This window comes from Aspergillus stella-maris (assembly GCF_047715825.1).
Source record: "Aspergillus stella-maris strain CBS 113639 unplaced genomic scaffold BDV14scaffold_13, whole genome shotgun sequence".
NCBI lineage: Eukaryota > Fungi > Ascomycota > Eurotiomycetes > Eurotiales > Aspergillaceae > Aspergillus > Aspergillus stella-maris.
Genome location: NW_027396807.1, coordinates 449,542 through 467,703, shown reverse-complemented (window position 1 = coordinate 467,703; position 18,162 = coordinate 449,542). Strand labels below are relative to the sequence as shown.

Here is an 18,162-nt window from a genome sequence, read left to right as displayed (position 1 = left end):
AGGCACCGTGCTTGGGAAACTAGAAGAAGAAAGCTAATTGGATTGAAGCAGCTTATCCAAAGACGCCAAGAGGAACTATATCAAAGCGGGACTAGCTGTGTCTTGTCAGGCAAAGTTTTCACGGTCCAATTGGTCTCTCCGTAACGCGAACTGGTCAGCGCACCTGCATCTAGACCAGCACTACGGCCTATCAGGCAACTGAACAGAGCTGAAGAACCCAGCGGCTGAGTGCATCTTCAAGGCTACCGAGGCTTCCGGTGTTTTGTTGGCCTGGCTGGAAAAATAGTACGTTGAGGACAGGAAGCGCGACAACGACGATTTGTCTAGCATCAAACAATTAGACGAACCTGTAACAGCCAAACTCTGCATCCTGCGAGATTTTAGGAACTCCTCAACTCCTACTTTGTAATTTTAGACCACCTGGTGAAACGGCCGTCGGAGGGTCGTGCTGAGGCTCCACCCACTTGAGGCTGCACCAGACCCTCAATAATAATAATAATTAATTGTTCATGAGTACGGCCCCAAAATTCGACGACTGATTCAGGCGTTTATCTTCATAGGCAATCTGGCCATGCTCTTCGAAATCCAATTGAGGTAGGATCATCTCCTTCAAAGCACCTACCGCGTCTAAAAACGTACCAAGGCTACAGCGTTGAAATGGAATCTCATCAAGTCAAGATCTTGTAAAAGGATTGAAGTACATACAAGTGCGAGGAAGCAGTCATAACGGGCATAGAGGTACAAAAGAAACACCAAGCAGGACTCTGTCTTCACGAAAGACTGAACCCCTGGTACCCAGAGTCGGCGGCCCCCTGAATGTACTGAACGTACTTGCCAATCCCTCCGAAATAGCAAAGAGGCTGCTTCTTGCGACCAGGAATGTTGACGCCCATGTACCAAGAGTTGGTTTCGCCAAACAGAGTGCGCTCTGCAGCATCCTTCACCTCGCGCTTCCACTTCTCCTCTCCCTCCGCGGTCGCTTCAATCCTCTCGAGGCCGTTTGAAATGACATGGTGAATGCAGTTGGCAACCCACTCACCCTGAATCTCTGCAAGCTGTGGACTAAGCCCAAGCGCAGTCGGCGCCTGAGGTCCCATGGGGAAGAAGAGGTTGGGAAAGCCACCGGTCATGAGTCCCAACGCAGTCGACACGCCATTTCCGTGCTCGCGAGTATCCCATTTCGATCCGAGTTGCATTCCGTCCTTGCCGACGATGCTGATCGCCAGCGCGCTTCCAGTCAACGCGTCGAAACCGGTGGCGTAGATGAGGAGATCGAGCTTGTGGAATCCTGTCGCTGTCTGCACACCGGTTGCGGTGATCTCTTGAATTGGGTCCTCGTTGACATCGATCAAGTCCACGTTTGGCTGGTTAAAGGTCTCGAAGTAGGTGGTCTCGAGTGAGGGTCTCTTGGTGCCAAATGCATGGGGAGGTTTCGCCGGTGCGAGTTTCTCAGCGACGACCTTGTTGGGAACGCGACGGTGCACTCTCTTGCGCCAGAAGTTGTACGCCTGAAGATTGGCCTCGCGCGAGGTCAATAGGTCGGAATAGTTGCCGAACCAAAAGGCAAGACCGCCCTGGTCCCAGAGCGAGTTGAAGAAGGCGTCGCGGGTCTTTGCGCAGTCGTCAAAGGCAGAGCGCTCGTTGTGGGCGAAGAAGCCAGTCACTGTGTTGCGCTGCTGAAGCATCTCGGGGTAATAGTGGTGCTTGAGACCGTCCATCTGCTCGGACGAGTAATCTTTCTGTCGCATAGGTGTTGCAAGATTCGGAGTCTTCTGGAAGACCGACAGATGGGCAACTTCAGGACCCATTGTCTCGATGATCTGAAGACCACTCGCTGCGCTGCCAATCACTCCAACCCGCTTGTTCTTCCACTCAATCTCATCCCGCCAGGCCGAAGTGTGCACGCTGTTCTTGAAGTTCTCGACACCGTTGAACGCGGGGATGTAAGGAACGGTGGTGTATCCGGTGCAGAGAACGAGGTACCGAGTCTGATAGTTTGATCCATTCGACAGCGACACCATCCAAGTACGTGAATCCTCATCCCACTTGGCCTGCTGCACGCGGGTCTGGAGGACGATATTCTCCCTCAGCTTCAAGTGATCCGCCACCCAAGAAAGGTACGCCTGTATTTCCTTTTGATCGGGGAACCGCTGCGACCACGTCCAGTGCTTGTAGATCTCGGGATCGCTGAACTCGTAGAGGGGGACCTCGGTATCGACGCGACAGCCTGGGTACCGCGTATAACACCAGGTGCCACCGACATCGTCACAGGAGTCGACGAGGGTGGTTTTGACGCCGCGACGCTTGAGAAGGTGAAGGCTCCAGAGACCGGCCCAACTGGCGCCGACGACAAGGGCTTCTGTTTCGATGATGGCCATGGTATTGGAATGAATAGTAAAGAGAATGAGATTACACGGAGGAAAAGACAATAGGAACAAAGAAGAGAACCAAGGGGAGGGATATGGAATGAAAGAAGGATGCAGAAGAAACAAAGGACAGAGCAACACAAGACAAGAAGAGTAATCAAGGTCCAACCTGCCAGACCTTGCGCATTCACAACACCAATAACCAGTGAATTGTTTGCTCTCTGACTCGAGAACAGTCAAATCCGAATGGCCCAAGCATGCCCCAACCCAAATAGACTTCACCGTCGTATTTTAAACTTCCTTTGTCAACTAAACTCGTGCACCCTGTGGCCTGTGCAATGTCTGTAAAGCGTCCTCTGCCGGTCCATGCCGCTGCAGGCTGAGATGATACAGTAAGCGCTGGCAGGGGAGTATAGGGCTATTTTGCGCAACGGCTGAGGTGAAGTTGTCGCGGGGTGACATTTCTCCAAAGTTGATAATGAACGATCTCCCCATTGAGCATAGCCACGACTAAATCGGAGATCTAGACAACTTGGGTCTAGTCATTCGGCGATCCTCGACTTGGCTGGTAGTCTGCCCTGTTTGCTGTGTGCTGCGAGGTGCATTTATTGAGGGCGAAGGAAACAGCAAACATGGGGGCCTGACAGTAATAGCCCCATTGATTTGCCAGTAATAGCCCCCAATAATTGCTATCTCTACCATTCAGCAGCTCTCAATCAGTCAATAGCTCTCAAGAATTTGTGACTACAAGACTCGCCACCAACGGCCCCCATCTCCCCCATCCCCCATCTCGATTCAGCTTCCTTCGCAGGATTCTCATACTTCAGTAACTGAACCTTACTTCACAAGTCCCAACTCTATTCCCAGCGCACTGACACAAACCCACTGATAAACCACCGCGGAAGCCATGCAAAGTTTCCTGCCGTCCCGGGCCATCGGAATCTCACCCCCATGCGGAGCAGGGATCTCGTTCCAGCGATTGACTTCCAATGGGGCTACCGCAGATTAACCAATCACTTGCTGATCATTACGCGCGGGATGTCTTGCGTGATAGCCCCGGCTGAAAGTGATTGTGGCGTAGATAGACATGGGGGCTGGGCGTGCCGCTGGGCGCCAAAGAAGGCCTGGCCTCTGGCCAGCCCTATGGCATTCGTGCGATAACCCGGTCTTCGGTGTGATGCGGTTACATATATCTATTGGCAAATGTCTAGTATTTTGGCGAATGGTCACATCGGGCGTCCCACAGAAAGGGACAAGTATCAGGCTTAGACATAGAGCTGTGTTCAACATCAAATCTTCTGATCTGACCCCTTTCCAGCGCAGCCCCTTAATCCTTGTAGAGCACCCTTTGAATCTCAGATGATGCCTACCCTTTTCGTCAGAAATGTCGTCGTTCCCAGACATCTTTCAAAGTCATTGTTCTTTATGGTGGGCCCTGTTCTGCTTCAAGGAAGGAGACTTTTTAATTCATGAAGGACAAAAGAATTCGTTGAAGGCGATTTGTTTTTTCTCTGGTTCTAGAGTGTTAACAACGAATTAGCAGATACCTATACTATATAGCTGGGCCATGTCTCTTACTAGTGGGACAGCCACATAAAGAAAGTGCCAATTTTCCAGTCGGTTGGTTGCCCAGTGAATTGATTCTCAAGATGGATTGCCTCATTATTGATCAGCTTCCTGTCAAAACTGCGAACGTCAATCGAATAACGAAGGACCCTTCAAAACACATGCTGTTCGAAATCCGGTGAGTACTATTTAATGGAGACTCTAGATAAGCTCAATTCCGTGTGCACAAGGCTAACCAACGTCCTTTCCCGCATGTACAGCCCGATCCCATTGTCCCAGGGCGTCATGACTTGACCATAATTGCAGAGAACCAGCGCACGATGGAAAAGTCCTTTAGCAAAATTTGCCGCAAGGGTAGTCTAGGCGTTGACGGTTCTTGCTTCTGGTTCGCCTATGACTTCAAGGAACTCGATATTCTGAGATATACATTGTTCGATCCAAAAATGGACGAGCTTCGGGAAGGCATTTGCATCAAGAGATCGAACGCCGGGGTGCTCGCTGACTTAATGGAGCCTATTACTTCCCAAGCTCACCAGAGTCTTGGGAATGCTATTCCAACTGACCAGGATGATACTCCGCATGCTATCCTGGGTGATCCGCAGTCCACCTCAAATAGCAGCTCTTCTCAGGCGGGAAATCTCAACCGCCTAACTAGGTCGTGAGTCAGCTATAACTCCCTACGGCTGCTGACTTGAATGGACATGCTAGAAGATACTGATTTTTTGCAAGTGCTAGGTTTTCCCTGACATGCCACCTGGGCTTGGGGTTTAGAAAAACACCAGGAAAAAAAAAAAGAAACTGTCTTACAGAAGCCTATCTATTTAAATAGAATTACAGTTTTAGAATTTCCTGATTAGTATCGTAGAATGTTACACAAAAGATACTTCAAGTACTGAATGAATCGCTGCCTTGAATAGGCTACGACGTATCTGCTCCTGCCCCAGCATCTCTATGGAGGACCAACATTCTCGATAGACCAAAGTACAGTGTAACCTCCCATGTTCATGACATCGCGTCCTATGGCATCCTGTGTCCATCCCAATGCTACGTGGACCATATTGGGGGATATTGTCCCACTGGATTAATTGGTGCTTCCTTATCGTGGAGAGAGGTAAGACTCTACTGAACGCCCTTTCATGACTGGATAAATGTCTATACTAACCTTTGTTCTCTTTTTACCAGATATTTTTCGGGAAACCATTGATATCCAGATAAAGCGCTCCCTTGCAGATAACCCGGCAGCTTGAAAGCAAGGCCTGACCGTTAGATAATGCAGCCTGGTCAACCCTCTAATCCTCACGAGCCCGTGCAGTGTTGGTATAGAGAGAGGTCGAAGACGAAAAGCAAATGAACTTTGTTTCGAAACTCTTAATCTTTGTTGTCAACTTCTGATGTCTTTCAAAGTCAATGCTCTTTTATGGTGGCTCTCTTATCTTGAACAAACTGAGTTCTTATCTTGAACAAACTGAGTTCTTTAGTTCATTAAACAACAGCGTGGCATAAAGGCTTTTCAAAATAGTCATAGTTCCTGTTGTTATCTATAAAATGTAGGCGTATGAATAAGGCATCATTCATCAACTTGAAGCACGCACACTATATAGCCAGGCCATAATCGTAACCTACAGTGATCTTTATCTGTCTCAAAGTTCCAGATTCTGAATCATTCAATCTTCTAAAGGATCTATTTCCAAATCCTTTCTGGTTTCTCTTATTCCGGCCTATCCGCCTCCTTCCGACCGACTTTTTATTCTACAGCCTCCTCTGGCAACAAAGTCTTCACAGCGCATGCCACCCAGAGTCCCGTGAGTACCCCCGTCGACACCTCGTCCTCAAGGAGTTTTGCAATATAAGTTCAAGCTGGTGCGGCCAAGGCTAACCAACGTCGCATGTGCAGCCGGATCCCATATCACTGCAGCGAACGAATCAACTCTGGAAAGCCTCTTTAACAAGCTTCGGGACAAGTACTTGTCAGTTTATTGCGGCGACGAAACCAGCTGGATGAGCGGCTACTGGGCGTAGTTCCGTTATGATTTCAATGTCCTTGACATCATGAGATACACACTGTTTGATGATGAGATGATTGGGTTTCGTGGCAGGATACGCTTTGAGAGGTCGCAAGCTGATCTGTTTTATGATCTCATCTCCTCTGTTGAACAAAATGCCAGGAGCATTGCTTCGGGTGACCAGTATGACAACCCACCGACTTACTCGAACCACCTTTCTCAGGGAGAGGAAAACCAACCAGGAGTCTAGGTTATGAGTCAGTCATGGTCCACTACAGGCTGTTGAAGATGAGTTAGCAGGCTAAGAGTTATAACTTCGTTGCGGGCCCCGTTGCGCTGCTAAAGCTCGGGGTTGGGAAGGAGAAAAAAAAAAAAAAAAAAAAGACAGAAAGAGAGATACGTAGCAAGAATTGTACCTTTAGGAGATATCCTATCATCAGTCTGATTTGCTTTTGAGAGAATCTTGAAACTCTAAGATAACTTGGCTTTGTACTAATCAAGGGTAGAATATCCCACATCAAATCTCGTTTCCAGCCCTATATACAATGCCCAAATGATGCATTCCTTGGCTGAGTACATCGACGAACGCAACAATTAGTTTTATATAGAAGAAGGAATTAGATCTCAGGAACTTCATATATTGAGGCTTATTCTGTGTGTGAAGTTCATAAATGGTCACTGACCTGGCACGTTGTGCTGGACGATCTGATGAAGAATACACTAGTCGACGGTGGTCTGATGGAGAAATAAGGCCTCCTTGGGCACTACGGGCTCCCATCTCACAGTAGACCACCTGGAGGAGACCTTGGAGCTGATGTTGGTGATGCACTCAGCGTGGCTGAGGAGAGAGATCGCGACCGGGTCCTTTGCTTCCACCACATTTACAAAACTATCAAGTGCAAGCGCTACCTTTATATCTTACTGGAATTCGTGAAGCTCTCGTCCCATGCTATGTCATAGAGTCTTTTAGCTGCAAATGAAAAGCGGCCCTGATTAGGAGGGTCAAAGGACAGATATGTACCAGGTATGCCATCCCAGTCAAAACATTCTTGCACTTGCAGGGGCACATCCTGGAAAACCAGAATCACTATCTCACACTAATAGAAGCCCAGGCCTCCCGAGCCGCAGGCTATGCTGAATACAACTCAATTCATCATTTAGGATTTATCACGTCTCGTCATCCTCGTAGCCTGGTAAAACTGGAAATTTCTCTCCATATCGCGGAAGTTCGTGAGTGGACTGAATGCGGACTTCACTATCTCGAGAGAATCGATGTACCGGTAATACGAAAGCAGCTTCATAAGACTTGACTCGGGCCCTTCGATCAACCAAATCCCCTGTCTCCCGATGAAAGGTATCCTCTCCGGTAATGACCTCCACGTATAATCTGTGCTCAGCCGTGATAGCTAGCGAGTCCCTATGCTCGGAATCCGGATAAGAGGAGACATCTGTAGACTCGACAGCGGTTGGAATGTCAACCTCGAACGGTATTTGGATGGCATCACCTCCATCATTATAGCTGCCACTTGCGATCCAATGACCTTTTTTCCGTCCACTGCAGAGTTTGCGTATATGCTGCTGACAGACCTTTTCTCGCGGACTGCCGTGGGTAAGCAGAGTGAGACTGACTATCTCATCGATCCTCCACCTGAGCTCCCTTGCTACCATATATCGCACCTCTGATTCCCTCAGCCCCTTCGTTATCGTCGATCTCGCGAGCCATTCCAGGTGGTATGCTGTCCGTCTCTGCTTCCCTTCCAGCACCATCGGAGTCGCGCACAGTTCCGTCATAATCTTGTCGCCTGCGTACCATCGTATATGCGACTTTGTCTCTGGCTCAACGTAGCGTAGTATGTTGATTATTTTAGATCCCTGTAACATTGCTGTCGACGAGGATGCTGTAGCTGTGATCGCATACGACACGCTACCGAGGACCGTCTGCATTGTTGCCGGGATGTCACTAGGAACTGGAAGATTAAAATCGTATCTCTGCTTGTTTGTTGTGTTGGGCGACGTCCATAGTTTGCACTGCACAAGTGTCTCTTCTTGCGCCTTTGGTATTGAAGTGCTCTTTTGACGAGGTTGTATGGGTTGTGACTTCCGTTTCGATAGGCAATCTGTAAGGTTCCAGCTCTTTTGGATCACAGGAGCTCTTTTCTTCCTCGGTTTCACATATCGAACGAGCTCTATCGTGATCTCGGGCGTATCTGTGAGTGAAGACGCAGGGAGGTATAAAGAGCCAGTAATGGGTAGGGAGTATGAGTCCTCGGCTGTGCTGAAGAGAGTGTGGTTTTCGGGTATAACGAGCTTCATTTTTTCTTAGGGGTCTGGAATGTAGTAACTGAATTACGAAGCATGGTTTCTTCTAGCCAGGAGAGCAAGGAGGATATAGTGTTGTCTACAGCATTTCTACCACGAATGAAGCTATTCCCAAAATGGCAGCCAAGCCGCTTAGCGCATACAGATCACCCTAGCCGTATCGAGACACATCCAGTCACGTGCCTAATCAGTACAACAAGAGGCAAGAAAATATATACCCGTCAGTCAGTACAGCAAAAACGCATCCTCACTCGCCGCACTTGCCAGCCAAGTATCAAGCACTCCCTTGGTTGACTTTGCTGCGTCACCCGCATACCCTCCTCCCACCGAGAACGTCGCAAGCTTGGCTTGGTCCCCCGCCAACCAAGCAACAGGCGCCCGGTCGCGCGATGCACAGCTTTTCTTCAACTCTTGTACAGAGTCTGGCGAGTAGCCGCGACCGAATATGACGCCGCGCGGGGGCTGGCTGTAGTTGCGTGTGCCGACCTCGCTGGATGTGGTTTGGGGGTTGCAACCGGCGAGGAGTAGGGGGAGGTCTGCTTGTGCTGCTTCGATGGACGTGACGAAGTGGATTACTGATTTGTTAGTTTATGTTCCCATAATATATGGAATTCAATACCTTCATATTCCGGCTTCAGTGACTCGGTGACGGTCCTGCCGATGGAGAGAGTGCGCCCGCAGAGAACCACGGGGATTGGAAAGCGAGGCATGTTTACAGAATATTTTGGCAGTAGTAAGATTGAAGTAAGAAGCTGAGCATCCTTCAGCTTGATTATATACACAGCCCTGGTCGGTGATCGGAGGTACAGCCCCCGACCAGCCAAGCAACAATAACAACCCCAAGTCTAGAATACTACGCACTTGCTCGAAGATACGGAATCCCCGTCAGCTTGTATCCCCTCTCCGACAACTGCACCGGTTGGCGCGGGCTCTTGCGATTGTGCACGTCGGGCTCTCCGTTCCTCAGCACAGGGAGGTCGACAACGTGCATCGCGTTGGGCCAGTGGGTGGTCATCTTGGTTTCTACCAACTATTAGCACGGTCGGAAATCACGGGCAAGGTCATTTACCCTCGAACGCCATCTTCTTGGTGCGCAGTTGCTCTTCCGTCGCGTCTTCCGCCGGCATGTAGCATGTATACACGCAGAACCGCGGCTGCGAGGTCGTTGACGAGAGGTTGTAGTGTGGTGTGCGAGAGTCCCCTAACGTACCAGTCAGCATCATTTCTCTAGATCTCGTTATCTTGTCTTACAGAGAAGAAGATCTCCCGGCTCAGCGGTGATCTTGATCCACTCGCAGCCCTTGTCCTTCAGCCACTTCATGCCCGCCTCGGTGAACCCATACCATTCCTTCGTCCTACAACCCTAATCAGCAACGATCAGAAAACCACTTGAACTAGAACAGAAAAACAAACCAAGACCAAACCCGCTCCTCACTCTGAAAAACCTCATGAAACTTCTCACTAAGCGCATGCGCCCCCCTACAAACAATCAATCCCCCATCATCCGGCCCATTCGGCAGGAGATTGACAAGCCCCTGGAGACACCGAAACCCCGGCTTCTCAGGATCCTGATCTTGATGTGGCCAGGGCGTATTGGGCTTGACATCCTTCCGATTCGGAAAGCCAATATTCACCGAGTCAAACGAGACGATTATATCTTCTGTATCGTAGACTTTCTCAAAGGCCGAGACGACGCCGGGCTCTTGGCGCACGGCCCAGGTGAAGGATTCGTGCGAGATTGCGTAGCCTAGACACATTCCTTTTTCGTTGATGTCCGGGAGATGGTCCTTGTGGATTGTGGATGGGTTGTTGCGGTCGAAGCCGAGGTTACTGTTTCGTGTCAGTAGGGTGTTGTAGGGTGCTCATGGTGAACAGGGAGACATACAATCCCTCAAGCCAGTCATAGATCTCATCTGCGTATTTCAGCGCCCTGTCACGAGGAACAGCGCCTTTGACAACTGCAAAGCCGTTCTTGATCAGGTCGTCGCGGAAGTCGCCGTACTTCACGTCTGCGCCATGCGAGAAGATGCGGCCCGGTGGTGCGGTGGTGGTTGTGGTTGTGGTTGTAGTTGACATAATTGAGATCGAGGAGATAGAGAACAGTATAGCTAGAGGAAGATGTCATTACTGTCGCTGTATTGTGATATCAGAGGTTGATTTATATCTATCTTCATTTAGCTTCACGTCGTGTATCTGGCCGGTTCGGCTCGGCTAGGCCCGGTTCGGCTTGGGTACGGCTATACCTATCAGGATGGATCGATCAGGTTTTGCGGGGTGACAGGCAGATCAATAACATCGGGAGAGGTGGTCCGCAATCTGATTTAATTCCGAGGAGGTGGAGCCGAGATGGGTAGAAGCAGGCACTAGGTCGGACAGCAAAGGGACAGGCGATGTTTGATCATGTATCCCAGTCAGGATACTGTCAACGGAAGCGTATGGCTAGTGGCTCAGAAGATAGTTCCTACAAACAAGGCCAAGAGAATGTCTCAGGAATAGTGTTTTCAATGGGTTCATTACAGAGAAATATTTCAGGTGTAGGCGTTCGTGACAGCATATCTTCATTACCAAATAATGAGAATACGATATGAACCAGATTGAATACAGCTTGCTAGATACATATTAACTCTCTACTCAGCTCCAACCCACCCAGAAAACAAAGCCCTGATCCTCCCTCCAAAAAAATATATTGGCAAAGCCAACAGCGCCAAAAACCCACAAATCACCATCTCAACCACCATCGTCATATCATACCCAATCGAAGCAATAGCAGGAAGCGTAGCATAACTGAGCCCGAACGAAATAATCCCCCTTCCAGCACAGATAACAACCAGGAAAGGCGCAGAAACGCCCCGTTAAGTAGAAGGAGCCAGAATGTGATTGGGATGCAGAGCCCTTGCAGGACGTGCTTGTAGAAGATGGGGATATCGCGCCATTTGGGCTTCACGACGCAGAGCTTCAGGTCATGTCGCCAAGTTCGCGGTCCATACTGCTGAACATCCAACACAGTGCCGTAGGCAGACATGACATGGCCCTCACCCGGCTCCTCATCCTGGCCCAACTTCCCATCAACAACAACCCTCCCATCCATATCCTCCTTTGCCCTCTCAAACAACGATTCGGAGACAAACACAACAGCCAACACAAAAACAGCCGCATTCAGAATCGCAAAAAACCCATACCACCACCTCCACCCCCAAGCACTAACCATATAAGTCGAGACAACAAAAAACACACCAGCAACCACATTCTGAATAAATATAAACCAAGCCAGTTTGCGGCCCCGCTCATGCAAAAAGTGTATCTCCTGCACTATAGCCGGCGACAGAGCCTCGCTCTGCCCAGCAGCAAGCGACATGATATTCCGTCCTGCAATATGACTCCCTAGACTCTGTGAACAAGCGCACCATATCCCCGTCGCGATTAGGAGGACCATTGATGAGAGAAAAACGGGGCGTCGTCCGATTGTAAGTGCAAAGGGCATACTGATGAGATTGCCGATGCCCATGAAGAGGGTTGGGTAGGTCAATAGATCGTTTGCGCGAGTTTCTTCTCCTGGATACTGCGCTTGGATTACGGAGAATATCGGGCCCATGCCTGAGCAGAGGACGACGGAGGTGCAGCTGTAGGCTGAGACGAGGACGAGGAGGGTCCATTTTCGCCAGGGCGGGAGGTTTAGTGGGTCTGCGGTTTGTTAGTATGAAGTGAATCTATCTGAAAGGTAAGAACGTGCCCTTCGGATCCGCAGAAGGAGTTGGAATTAGTACAGTGTCGCCGCCCCTGAGAAGCTCAACGTCGCCCGGTGCTCCGGAGAGCAGTCTGGGGTTGCTGACGACTTCTTCGTGCACTATGTCGCTTTTGTCCATGCTGCCGGGAGTGTAAGACATCACTGTATCCAAATCCAGTGCAAGGATTGTAGTGTATGCTTTATACAATAGAGTTCTGTCAGTAGCATCTCCTCTAGGCCGGGGTACCCCGTGGGGGCTTGCGTGGAGCCGTAACGTCCAGCCGAACCGGTTTCAAGCGAACCGAACCGGAGTGGACATTTATAGATTGTATAATAACGACACCATTGGCTATCACTTCACCCAGATACACAAAGAAAACAGCAAAATGCCAGTCCAATTCAACATCGACATCCCCATCCAAGACCTCCAACCACCCTCCCCAGGACACGGCGGGTATGAAGCCCTCAACCCACGCACGGAAATCCTCCCAGCGGGCCATCAAACAGCCCCCGGACGACGCCCTCTCCCCAGCGCCATCCTCATCGAGCACGATGTCGCCATTCAAGTCCGCGACGGTTGCACCCTCTACGCAGACATCTACCGCCCACCGCATGCCCCCTCCCGCTCTGTGCCGGGCATCCTCTGCTGGAGCCCCTTTGGCAAGAAATTCAATGGCATTGACTCGCTGCGCCTCATGACACCATGGAACCTAGGTATACCAGACGGAACACTCAGCGGCCTCGAAAAGTTCGAAGCACCCGACCCCGCGGAGTTCGTCGCCCACGGCTACGCAATCATAAACATCGACTCGCGCGGCGCGTTCGACTCAGAAGGGATAATGGCCGTAATGGGCAGTCAGGAAGCAGAAGACGGCTACGATGTAATTGAGTGGCTTGCGCGTCAAGAATGGTGCAACGGGTCCATAGGAATGGCAGGAAACTCGCACCTCGCTATAATCCAGTGGTTTGTAGCCGCGTTGCGCCCACCAAGTCTCAAAGCCATTGCGCCCTGGGAAGGTTGCGGAGATTTATACAGAGAGCAGTTTGCTCGGGGCGGTATATACGGCGGGGACTTGTTTGACCATCTCATCGCCAAATACATGCTGCGCGGCCGAAACGGGATGGAGAGTTTTCGAGATATGTTTGAGAAGCATCCACTGGCAAACGACTGGTGGAATGATAAACGACCTGATATGAATAGGATTAATATACCCACTTATATCACAGGAACATGGACGAATACGATGCACGGAATGGGTGCAATTCGCGGGTGGATGCAGGTTGCCACTGGAGACAAGTGGTTACGCTGGCACCCATACCAGGAGTGGTTTGATCTGTGGGGCAATCCCGAGGCAAATGTTGAGCTTTTAACGTTCTTTGATCGGTATCTTAAGGGTGTTGAGAATGGGTGGGAGAGGACGCCGAAAGTTCGAATGGCGATACTCAGGTATGGAGAGAGTGAGCCGCTGGATAAGATTGTCGAGGAGGATTTCCCGCTACCGAGGACTGTTTACCGGAAGGCTTATTTGACAACGAAGGGTACTTTGAGCCTTGACCATCCGGTTGGTGATTCAGGAACAGTGCCATACAACTCGGAAGACCCAGCAGCCATGGCCAAGTTCACATATACCTTCCCGCAACGCACACAGCTAGTCGGTATCCCAAAGGCGATACTGTATATGCGCTGTGACGACTATAATGACATGGACGTCTTCGTCGTGTTGAGCAAGCTCTCTGCCACCGGCGAGATGTTATACAATCTGAATATCCCATGGAAAGGCCTACCCGTCTCAAAGATCAGTGAGATTCCAGACGACAAGCGCACGGAAGTTATCCTCTATCAAGGCCCAACAGGCATCCTACGAGCCTCTAATAGAAAGATCGACGAGACTAAGTCTATGCACCCAAACTGGCCGTTCTATCCACACGAGGTAGCAGAGAAGGTTGAGCCTGGAACAGTCGTCCGGTTGGAAATCGGAATTTGGGGAATGGGTGTGGAGTATGCAGCTGGTGAAAGTCTGCAGCTGCGGATAAGTGGGCATTACCATGGGATCTCAAACTTCGGCACCTCCGATCATATCAGCAACAAGGGGAAGCACTGGGTCCATGTCGGGGGTGGATACGATAGTCATCTAGTGCTTCCGTTTGTTTAGAAGGATTAATCTGTATATAGATTTGAGTCTACTCGATCCCAAATAGATGGCTTAGATCGTTCCAGTCCCAACCAGCCCAGTCCAGGGCTGACGGTCCCCATCCAAAAGGTAGACCATCTGGTTCCAAAGACAGTGCGCCACCATCAGGGCCCGCATTTTTCTCTTCACTGCCAGCTCCGAATGGTTCAGGTACCTGTCCATCGAGACACTGAGCAGCGTAGAGTTCGAGAGAGGATAGGACATCGTGAACCCTCTGGGCACTTTCTAAATGTTGGTAGTAATTTTTCACAACTCCGATGGCGGCTTTCATGAGCTATTCGAGTTAGAGAGTATTTAGTACAGGACAGTTGGAGCCTACTTCAAGATCCGATCGTATCAAGAGAGAATGCCGTTCCCGCAGGATATGGATGGCGAGGACGTATACTGCGGGCAGGGGCGAGGTTAGAGTATTTAGAAATGACGGCTCTCCAGAGTCAACCGTCGCGACAATGAGCTTGACCATTTCTCTGGCGGCAGCGACGCAGACTGTGGCACCATTGGCGATGCGATGCTGCCATGGTTTCCCTGCGGCGTATCGTTCGATCATTATCTTCATTTCTGATGGTTCGACTAACAGCACGCTTCGTTTCAAAAGTATAAGGCTACATAATTAGCATGGAGCCCACCAATGACAGCAGTTATACCCACGCATAGTGATAGTAGAACGATAAGAATGCCGACCGCTGGGGGGTGGCATGGTCTGATACCGGCGTGCACCCAGGCCTTTTAATGTAAGCATTCACTCCTAGTACTAGCTCAATGTTGCTTACTGTAACTCGAGTGGTAGATTCTTCCACCAGATCTCCAGCAATGCTGCCAACTCACCAGCGGTATTGATCTTCTCCTCGATTGCTTCGTCGACACTCTGCGGCAGCCACTCTTCGCGTCGCCATGCCCCAGCTGCCCGGTCTTGCATCTCGTGCAATGTATCCGCAAGACTAATGCAGGCCCATTGAAACTTCTCATCAGGAGGAGCTTCATGGGACGGGCTGACTAGAGATGAAAGCTCCCTGTCCCAGATCATCGAGGCGCGGCCACTCTCGAATGCGATGATTTTCTCAAAGACATACATACACCACCACAACTTCCTTCGATCGATATAGTCCTGCATGGTTGGTTTCGTCTGGTGCACTCCGATAGACTGCGCCATAGACACACCCAATGACAGAATATCCCAACCCCAGGTGATGTGGTCTCGGCTGCGCAACACAATGGCGAAGAGGAGAATTGCCTGCACAGAGACTAAACTGCGTTCCGCGAGAACATGCCCAAGGAGTGTATTGCAATAACCGATGTAAGCGTCAATCATTTCTTGCTGCTGGCCGTGTCGCGTCGTTGATCCAGTTGCTGCAATCAGGTAGACCAGGGCCTGCTTGGAAGACGACATGCCAGGGTTGAGATTGCAGAGAGCATTGACCTGCTCCTCGGAGATAAAGGGAAATATCTGGCACAGCGTCTCAAGGAAGACGCGACCCAAGACATGCATTTCTGGTGGAGAAGGAAGAAGCGGTGGTGGTTGGGGCAGCAACAGTGAGGCAGGAACGCTGGGCGAGGAAGCAGTATATGGTGCGGGTATTTTCAGGCGATAGAAGGCAAGATCCAGCCATTCTGTCATGATATCAAACATACAACTACCCACAAACCGTGGCATCATAGGCAGTCGGCCACTCCTCCAGCCCGATCGGTCCCAACATTGCGCCGACAGTCGGACCCGGCTCTGACCCGCAGATGGTAAAGGCGAGGGCTGCGACTGAGAGACTGGGGTTCTAACGATTGACCGAGTCTGAGACTCGGTGGGCGTGATTGCAGTCTCTGTTATTGATCTTCGGCGGTAGTTGACTATGGCCCCCGCACGTCTCTTGTCGGTTGTTATGCAGTCCACCCCGGCTACTCGGCAGTTTCGACACGAGGGCTGCTGCTCATCGCATCTGGTCTTCTTCTGGCGACAGTAGTTGCATGCATATGACAGACGCTTTCTCTTCAACGTGGGCTCCATGGTGTCTGCGGTGTTGAAGAAGTTGTTGAATTGGGGTAAGAGTGGTGCTTCAGGCCCCTCCACATTCCGGTCCCTCGGCTCCATCAAATATAATTAACTATACAAAAGTATTTACATCTATACTGTTTGGTGCCCGCTCTTTGGCACTCTCCATCCACGCTCCAGTCCAAGGATCTTGCCAGTCAGCAAGCCTTTCAAGGTGAAGATATGGACGCCAACCCACATTATCACCAGCAGCAACAGCAGCACTGTTGACCAGACATAAAACGCCGGGGAGTCCATCAATGTTCCCAGCTGCACCGCACCATTTGTATATACACCCTGAAAGGTCAGCTCAGCTATAAGTTAGGCGATGTGTTTACTCACCCATGGAAAAATCAGCGACCAAGCCGACAACGAAAACCTCACGTTGCGCCACCCGCCCGACTGCACATACAGCGTATACAAAATGCTCAACATCGCAAAGAGCCACCAGAACGTTCCAAACCCCCATGCTAGTATTCCCGCAAACTGGCTTACCGCTGCGATCGGTGACGCCGCTGACTGAGTGAGCAGCGTGCCCCGGTTATACTCCCCGAAGCTCGAGGATACTGCCATCCCGAGGACTTGCAGTCCTGCACTTGCTTGTCCAAATGGTCCGCAGAGAACCATGTCCTGGTACGCCTTGTCATACTCTGGGTACATCTGGTCAAAGTGGTGGTAGACGATAATGGCGTCGATACAGATGGCCAACGCTATGCCCGTTCCGAGCTCCATATACGAGACGATGATCACGGGGACCTTGAGCCGAACACTAAAACTGCTGTAGTTGCATATGATGCCTCCCGCTGTCGCAGATGTGAGGATCGAAATCACCGGGAGGAGGAAGGATGGCGGAATATGGTCGATTCCAGACGGTCGCATCTTCAGCTGCGTGTACGGAACAGCAATGACCCCAATAATAGAAATGGCAGTTGAGATCCACCAAAGGACATAGGCAGCCAGCTCAGCACCTCCGCCATACTGCAGCGGGATCATCTGGACGATTGAAGTGAAAGCGATCGGCGCGCTTGAAAGACACGACGCTTCGACGACACTGCGGCGGATCTCGCGGACGACATGGTTCGGAAACAGACAGGCACGAGTGATATATATCGCTATCGACAGGCCAAGGAGCACAATTGCATAAATCCAAACAATCTTGGCGAGAATAGGCAGTGCTCCAAATTGATAGTGCAGTTGGTGCAGGATGACAGCAACGATGCTTGTTCCTTGAGGAACAAGGAACCAGGCCGAGGAGAAGTTGTATACGGCCAGCAACAGAGGCCGGCCAGGGGGAACTTCGTCTTCAGTCATTGCTCAATGTCAAAAGACTTGGCTTGCAGAAGTCTGGGGATTCATCGAATTTCAGGAACATTTTATTTGACGATCCGGTGATGTCATCAGCCCTATAGATCCACTCGCAAACTTGGATTAATCTAGACAGCAGGCAGATACATTCTTTATTCTTGATGTCTTTTAATATCGTAGTTTGATTCCCAATCTGTACAATTAGAAACGGTCAATCCACATACCCCGGAATAAGCGGCTTTAATGACTCAGGCGCCCCCCAATCCTGCTTCACCCCATCTCCAATGGTATACCACCCCGGCTTCCCCCTAACATAAATATGCCCCTGCACCTGTGGAACACTATCCATGAGCTCCTCATCAACAGTAACAGCCACAATCCCCACCTCATCAGGCCTCGCATGGTAAACCATCGTGATCGGCGCATGACACTCCCCGCAGACGGTACGAGTCGCAAAACTCGACAGTTTCAACTCCTTGACATATTCATTGTGTACCCACTGAAACGAGTCCCGGTGGATATTTGTAAACGGTGCAAAGGGCGCGCCGTGAACGAGTTGGCAGGTGCGGCAGTAGCAGTATTGAAGGCCGTAGAGGGGGGAGGTCGTGGTGTAGCGGGTTTTGCCGCAGAAGCATCCGCCTGATATGCCGGGCATTTTGCAGTATGC

General features: G+C 50.5%; 8 protein-coding genes across 8 annotated transcripts; 1 reads left to right on the top strand and 7 right to left on the bottom strand.

The window, feature by feature from the left end:
- Positions 1–517: 517 nt before the first annotated feature.
- BDV14DRAFT_169617 (flavin-containing monooxygenase) lies at positions 518–2,540 on the bottom strand. The gene is made up of 2 exons (XM_073768061.1): positions 644–2,540; positions 518–594 (listed from the first exon to the last, which is right to left on the bottom strand). Exon 1 carries the CDS (start codon positions 2,376–2,378, stop codon positions 771–773), a length of 1,608 nt encoding a protein of 535 aa, XP_073630562.1. The 5' UTR covers positions 2,379–2,540; the 3' UTR covers positions 518–594; positions 644–770.
- Positions 2,541–7,102: 4,562 nt separating this feature from the next.
- BDV14DRAFT_197962 (uncharacterized protein) lies at positions 7,103–8,248 on the bottom strand (the record flags this gene model as incomplete). The annotated part of the gene is made up of 1 exon (XM_073772804.1): positions 7,103–8,248. One exon carries the CDS (start codon positions 8,246–8,248, stop codon positions 7,103–7,105), a length of 1,146 nt encoding a protein of 381 aa, XP_073630561.1.
- Positions 8,249–8,328: 80 nt separating this feature from the next.
- On the bottom strand, positions 8,329–8,982 carry BDV14DRAFT_169616 (uncharacterized protein). Its single transcript, XM_073768060.1, has 2 exons — positions 8,874–8,982; positions 8,329–8,829 (listed from the first exon to the last, which is right to left on the bottom strand). The coding sequence occupies exons 1-2, from the start codon at positions 8,962–8,964 to the stop codon at positions 8,480–8,482; spliced, it is 441 nt and encodes a 146-aa protein (XP_073630560.1). The 5' UTR covers positions 8,965–8,982; the 3' UTR covers positions 8,329–8,479.
- A 74-nt stretch (positions 8,983–9,056) lies between these two features.
- On the bottom strand, positions 9,057–10,330 carry BDV14DRAFT_207442 (uncharacterized protein; the record flags this gene model as incomplete). Its single annotated transcript, XM_073775135.1, has 5 exons — positions 9,057–9,277; positions 9,324–9,455; positions 9,506–9,609; positions 9,668–10,084; positions 10,140–10,330. 5 exons carry the CDS (start codon positions 10,328–10,330, stop codon positions 9,108–9,110), a joined length of 1,014 nt encoding a protein of 337 aa, XP_073630559.1. The 3' UTR covers positions 9,057–9,107.
- Positions 10,331–12,318: 1,988 nt separating this feature from the next.
- On the top strand, positions 12,319–14,174 carry BDV14DRAFT_207440 (CocE/NonD family hydrolase). The gene has a single exon (XM_073775134.1). It carries the CDS (start codon positions 12,365–12,367, stop codon positions 14,129–14,131), a length of 1,767 nt encoding a protein of 588 aa, XP_073630558.1. The 5' UTR covers positions 12,319–12,364; the 3' UTR covers positions 14,132–14,174.
- Positions 14,160–16,166, bottom strand: BDV14DRAFT_197958 (uncharacterized protein; the record flags this gene model as incomplete). Its single annotated transcript, XM_073772803.1, has 4 exons — positions 14,160–14,444; positions 14,490–14,772; positions 14,819–14,893; positions 14,941–16,166. 4 exons carry the CDS (start codon positions 16,164–16,166, stop codon positions 14,160–14,162), a joined length of 1,869 nt encoding a protein of 622 aa, XP_073630557.1.
- Positions 16,167–16,273: 107 nt separating this feature from the next.
- Positions 16,274–17,519, bottom strand: BDV14DRAFT_169612 (putative malic acid transport protein). The gene is made up of 2 exons (XM_073768059.1): positions 16,533–17,519; positions 16,274–16,487 (listed from the first exon to the last, which is right to left on the bottom strand). Exons 1-2 carry the CDS (start codon positions 17,499–17,501, stop codon positions 16,284–16,286), a joined length of 1,173 nt encoding a protein of 390 aa, XP_073630556.1. The 5' UTR covers positions 17,502–17,519; the 3' UTR covers positions 16,274–16,283.
- Positions 17,520–17,706: 187 nt separating this feature from the next.
- On the bottom strand, positions 17,707–18,150 carry BDV14DRAFT_197956 (GFA family protein; the record flags this gene model as incomplete). The annotated part of the gene is made up of 1 exon (XM_073772802.1): positions 17,707–18,150. The coding sequence occupies one exon, from the start codon at positions 18,148–18,150 to the stop codon at positions 17,707–17,709; it is 444 nt and encodes a 147-aa protein (XP_073630555.1).
- Positions 18,151–18,162: the final 12 nt, after the last annotated feature.

Coding starts and splice junctions, on each gene's coding strand:
- BDV14DRAFT_169616 (XM_073768060.1), bottom strand. CDS start 8,964: ATGCCTCGCTTTCCAATCCCCGTGGTTCTCTGCGGGCGCACTCTCTCC. Junction 8,830..8,873: donor ACTGAAGCCGGAATATGAAG/GTATTGAATTCC, acceptor CTAACAAATCAG/TAATCCACTTCGTCACGTCC.
- BDV14DRAFT_169612 (XM_073768059.1), bottom strand. CDS start 17,501: ATGACTGAAGACGAAGTTCCCCCTGGCCGGCCTCTGTTGCTGGCCGTA. Junction 16,488..16,532: donor GGTCGCTGATTTTTCCATGG/GTGAGTAAACAC, acceptor CTGACCTTTCAG/GGTGTATATACAAATGGTGC.
- BDV14DRAFT_207440 (XM_073775134.1), top strand. CDS start 12,365: ATGCCAGTCCAATTCAACATCGACATCCCCATCCAAGACCTCCAACCA.
- BDV14DRAFT_169617 (XM_073768061.1), bottom strand. CDS start 2,378: ATGGCCATCATCGAAACAGAAGCCCTTGTCGTCGGCGCCAGTTGGGCC.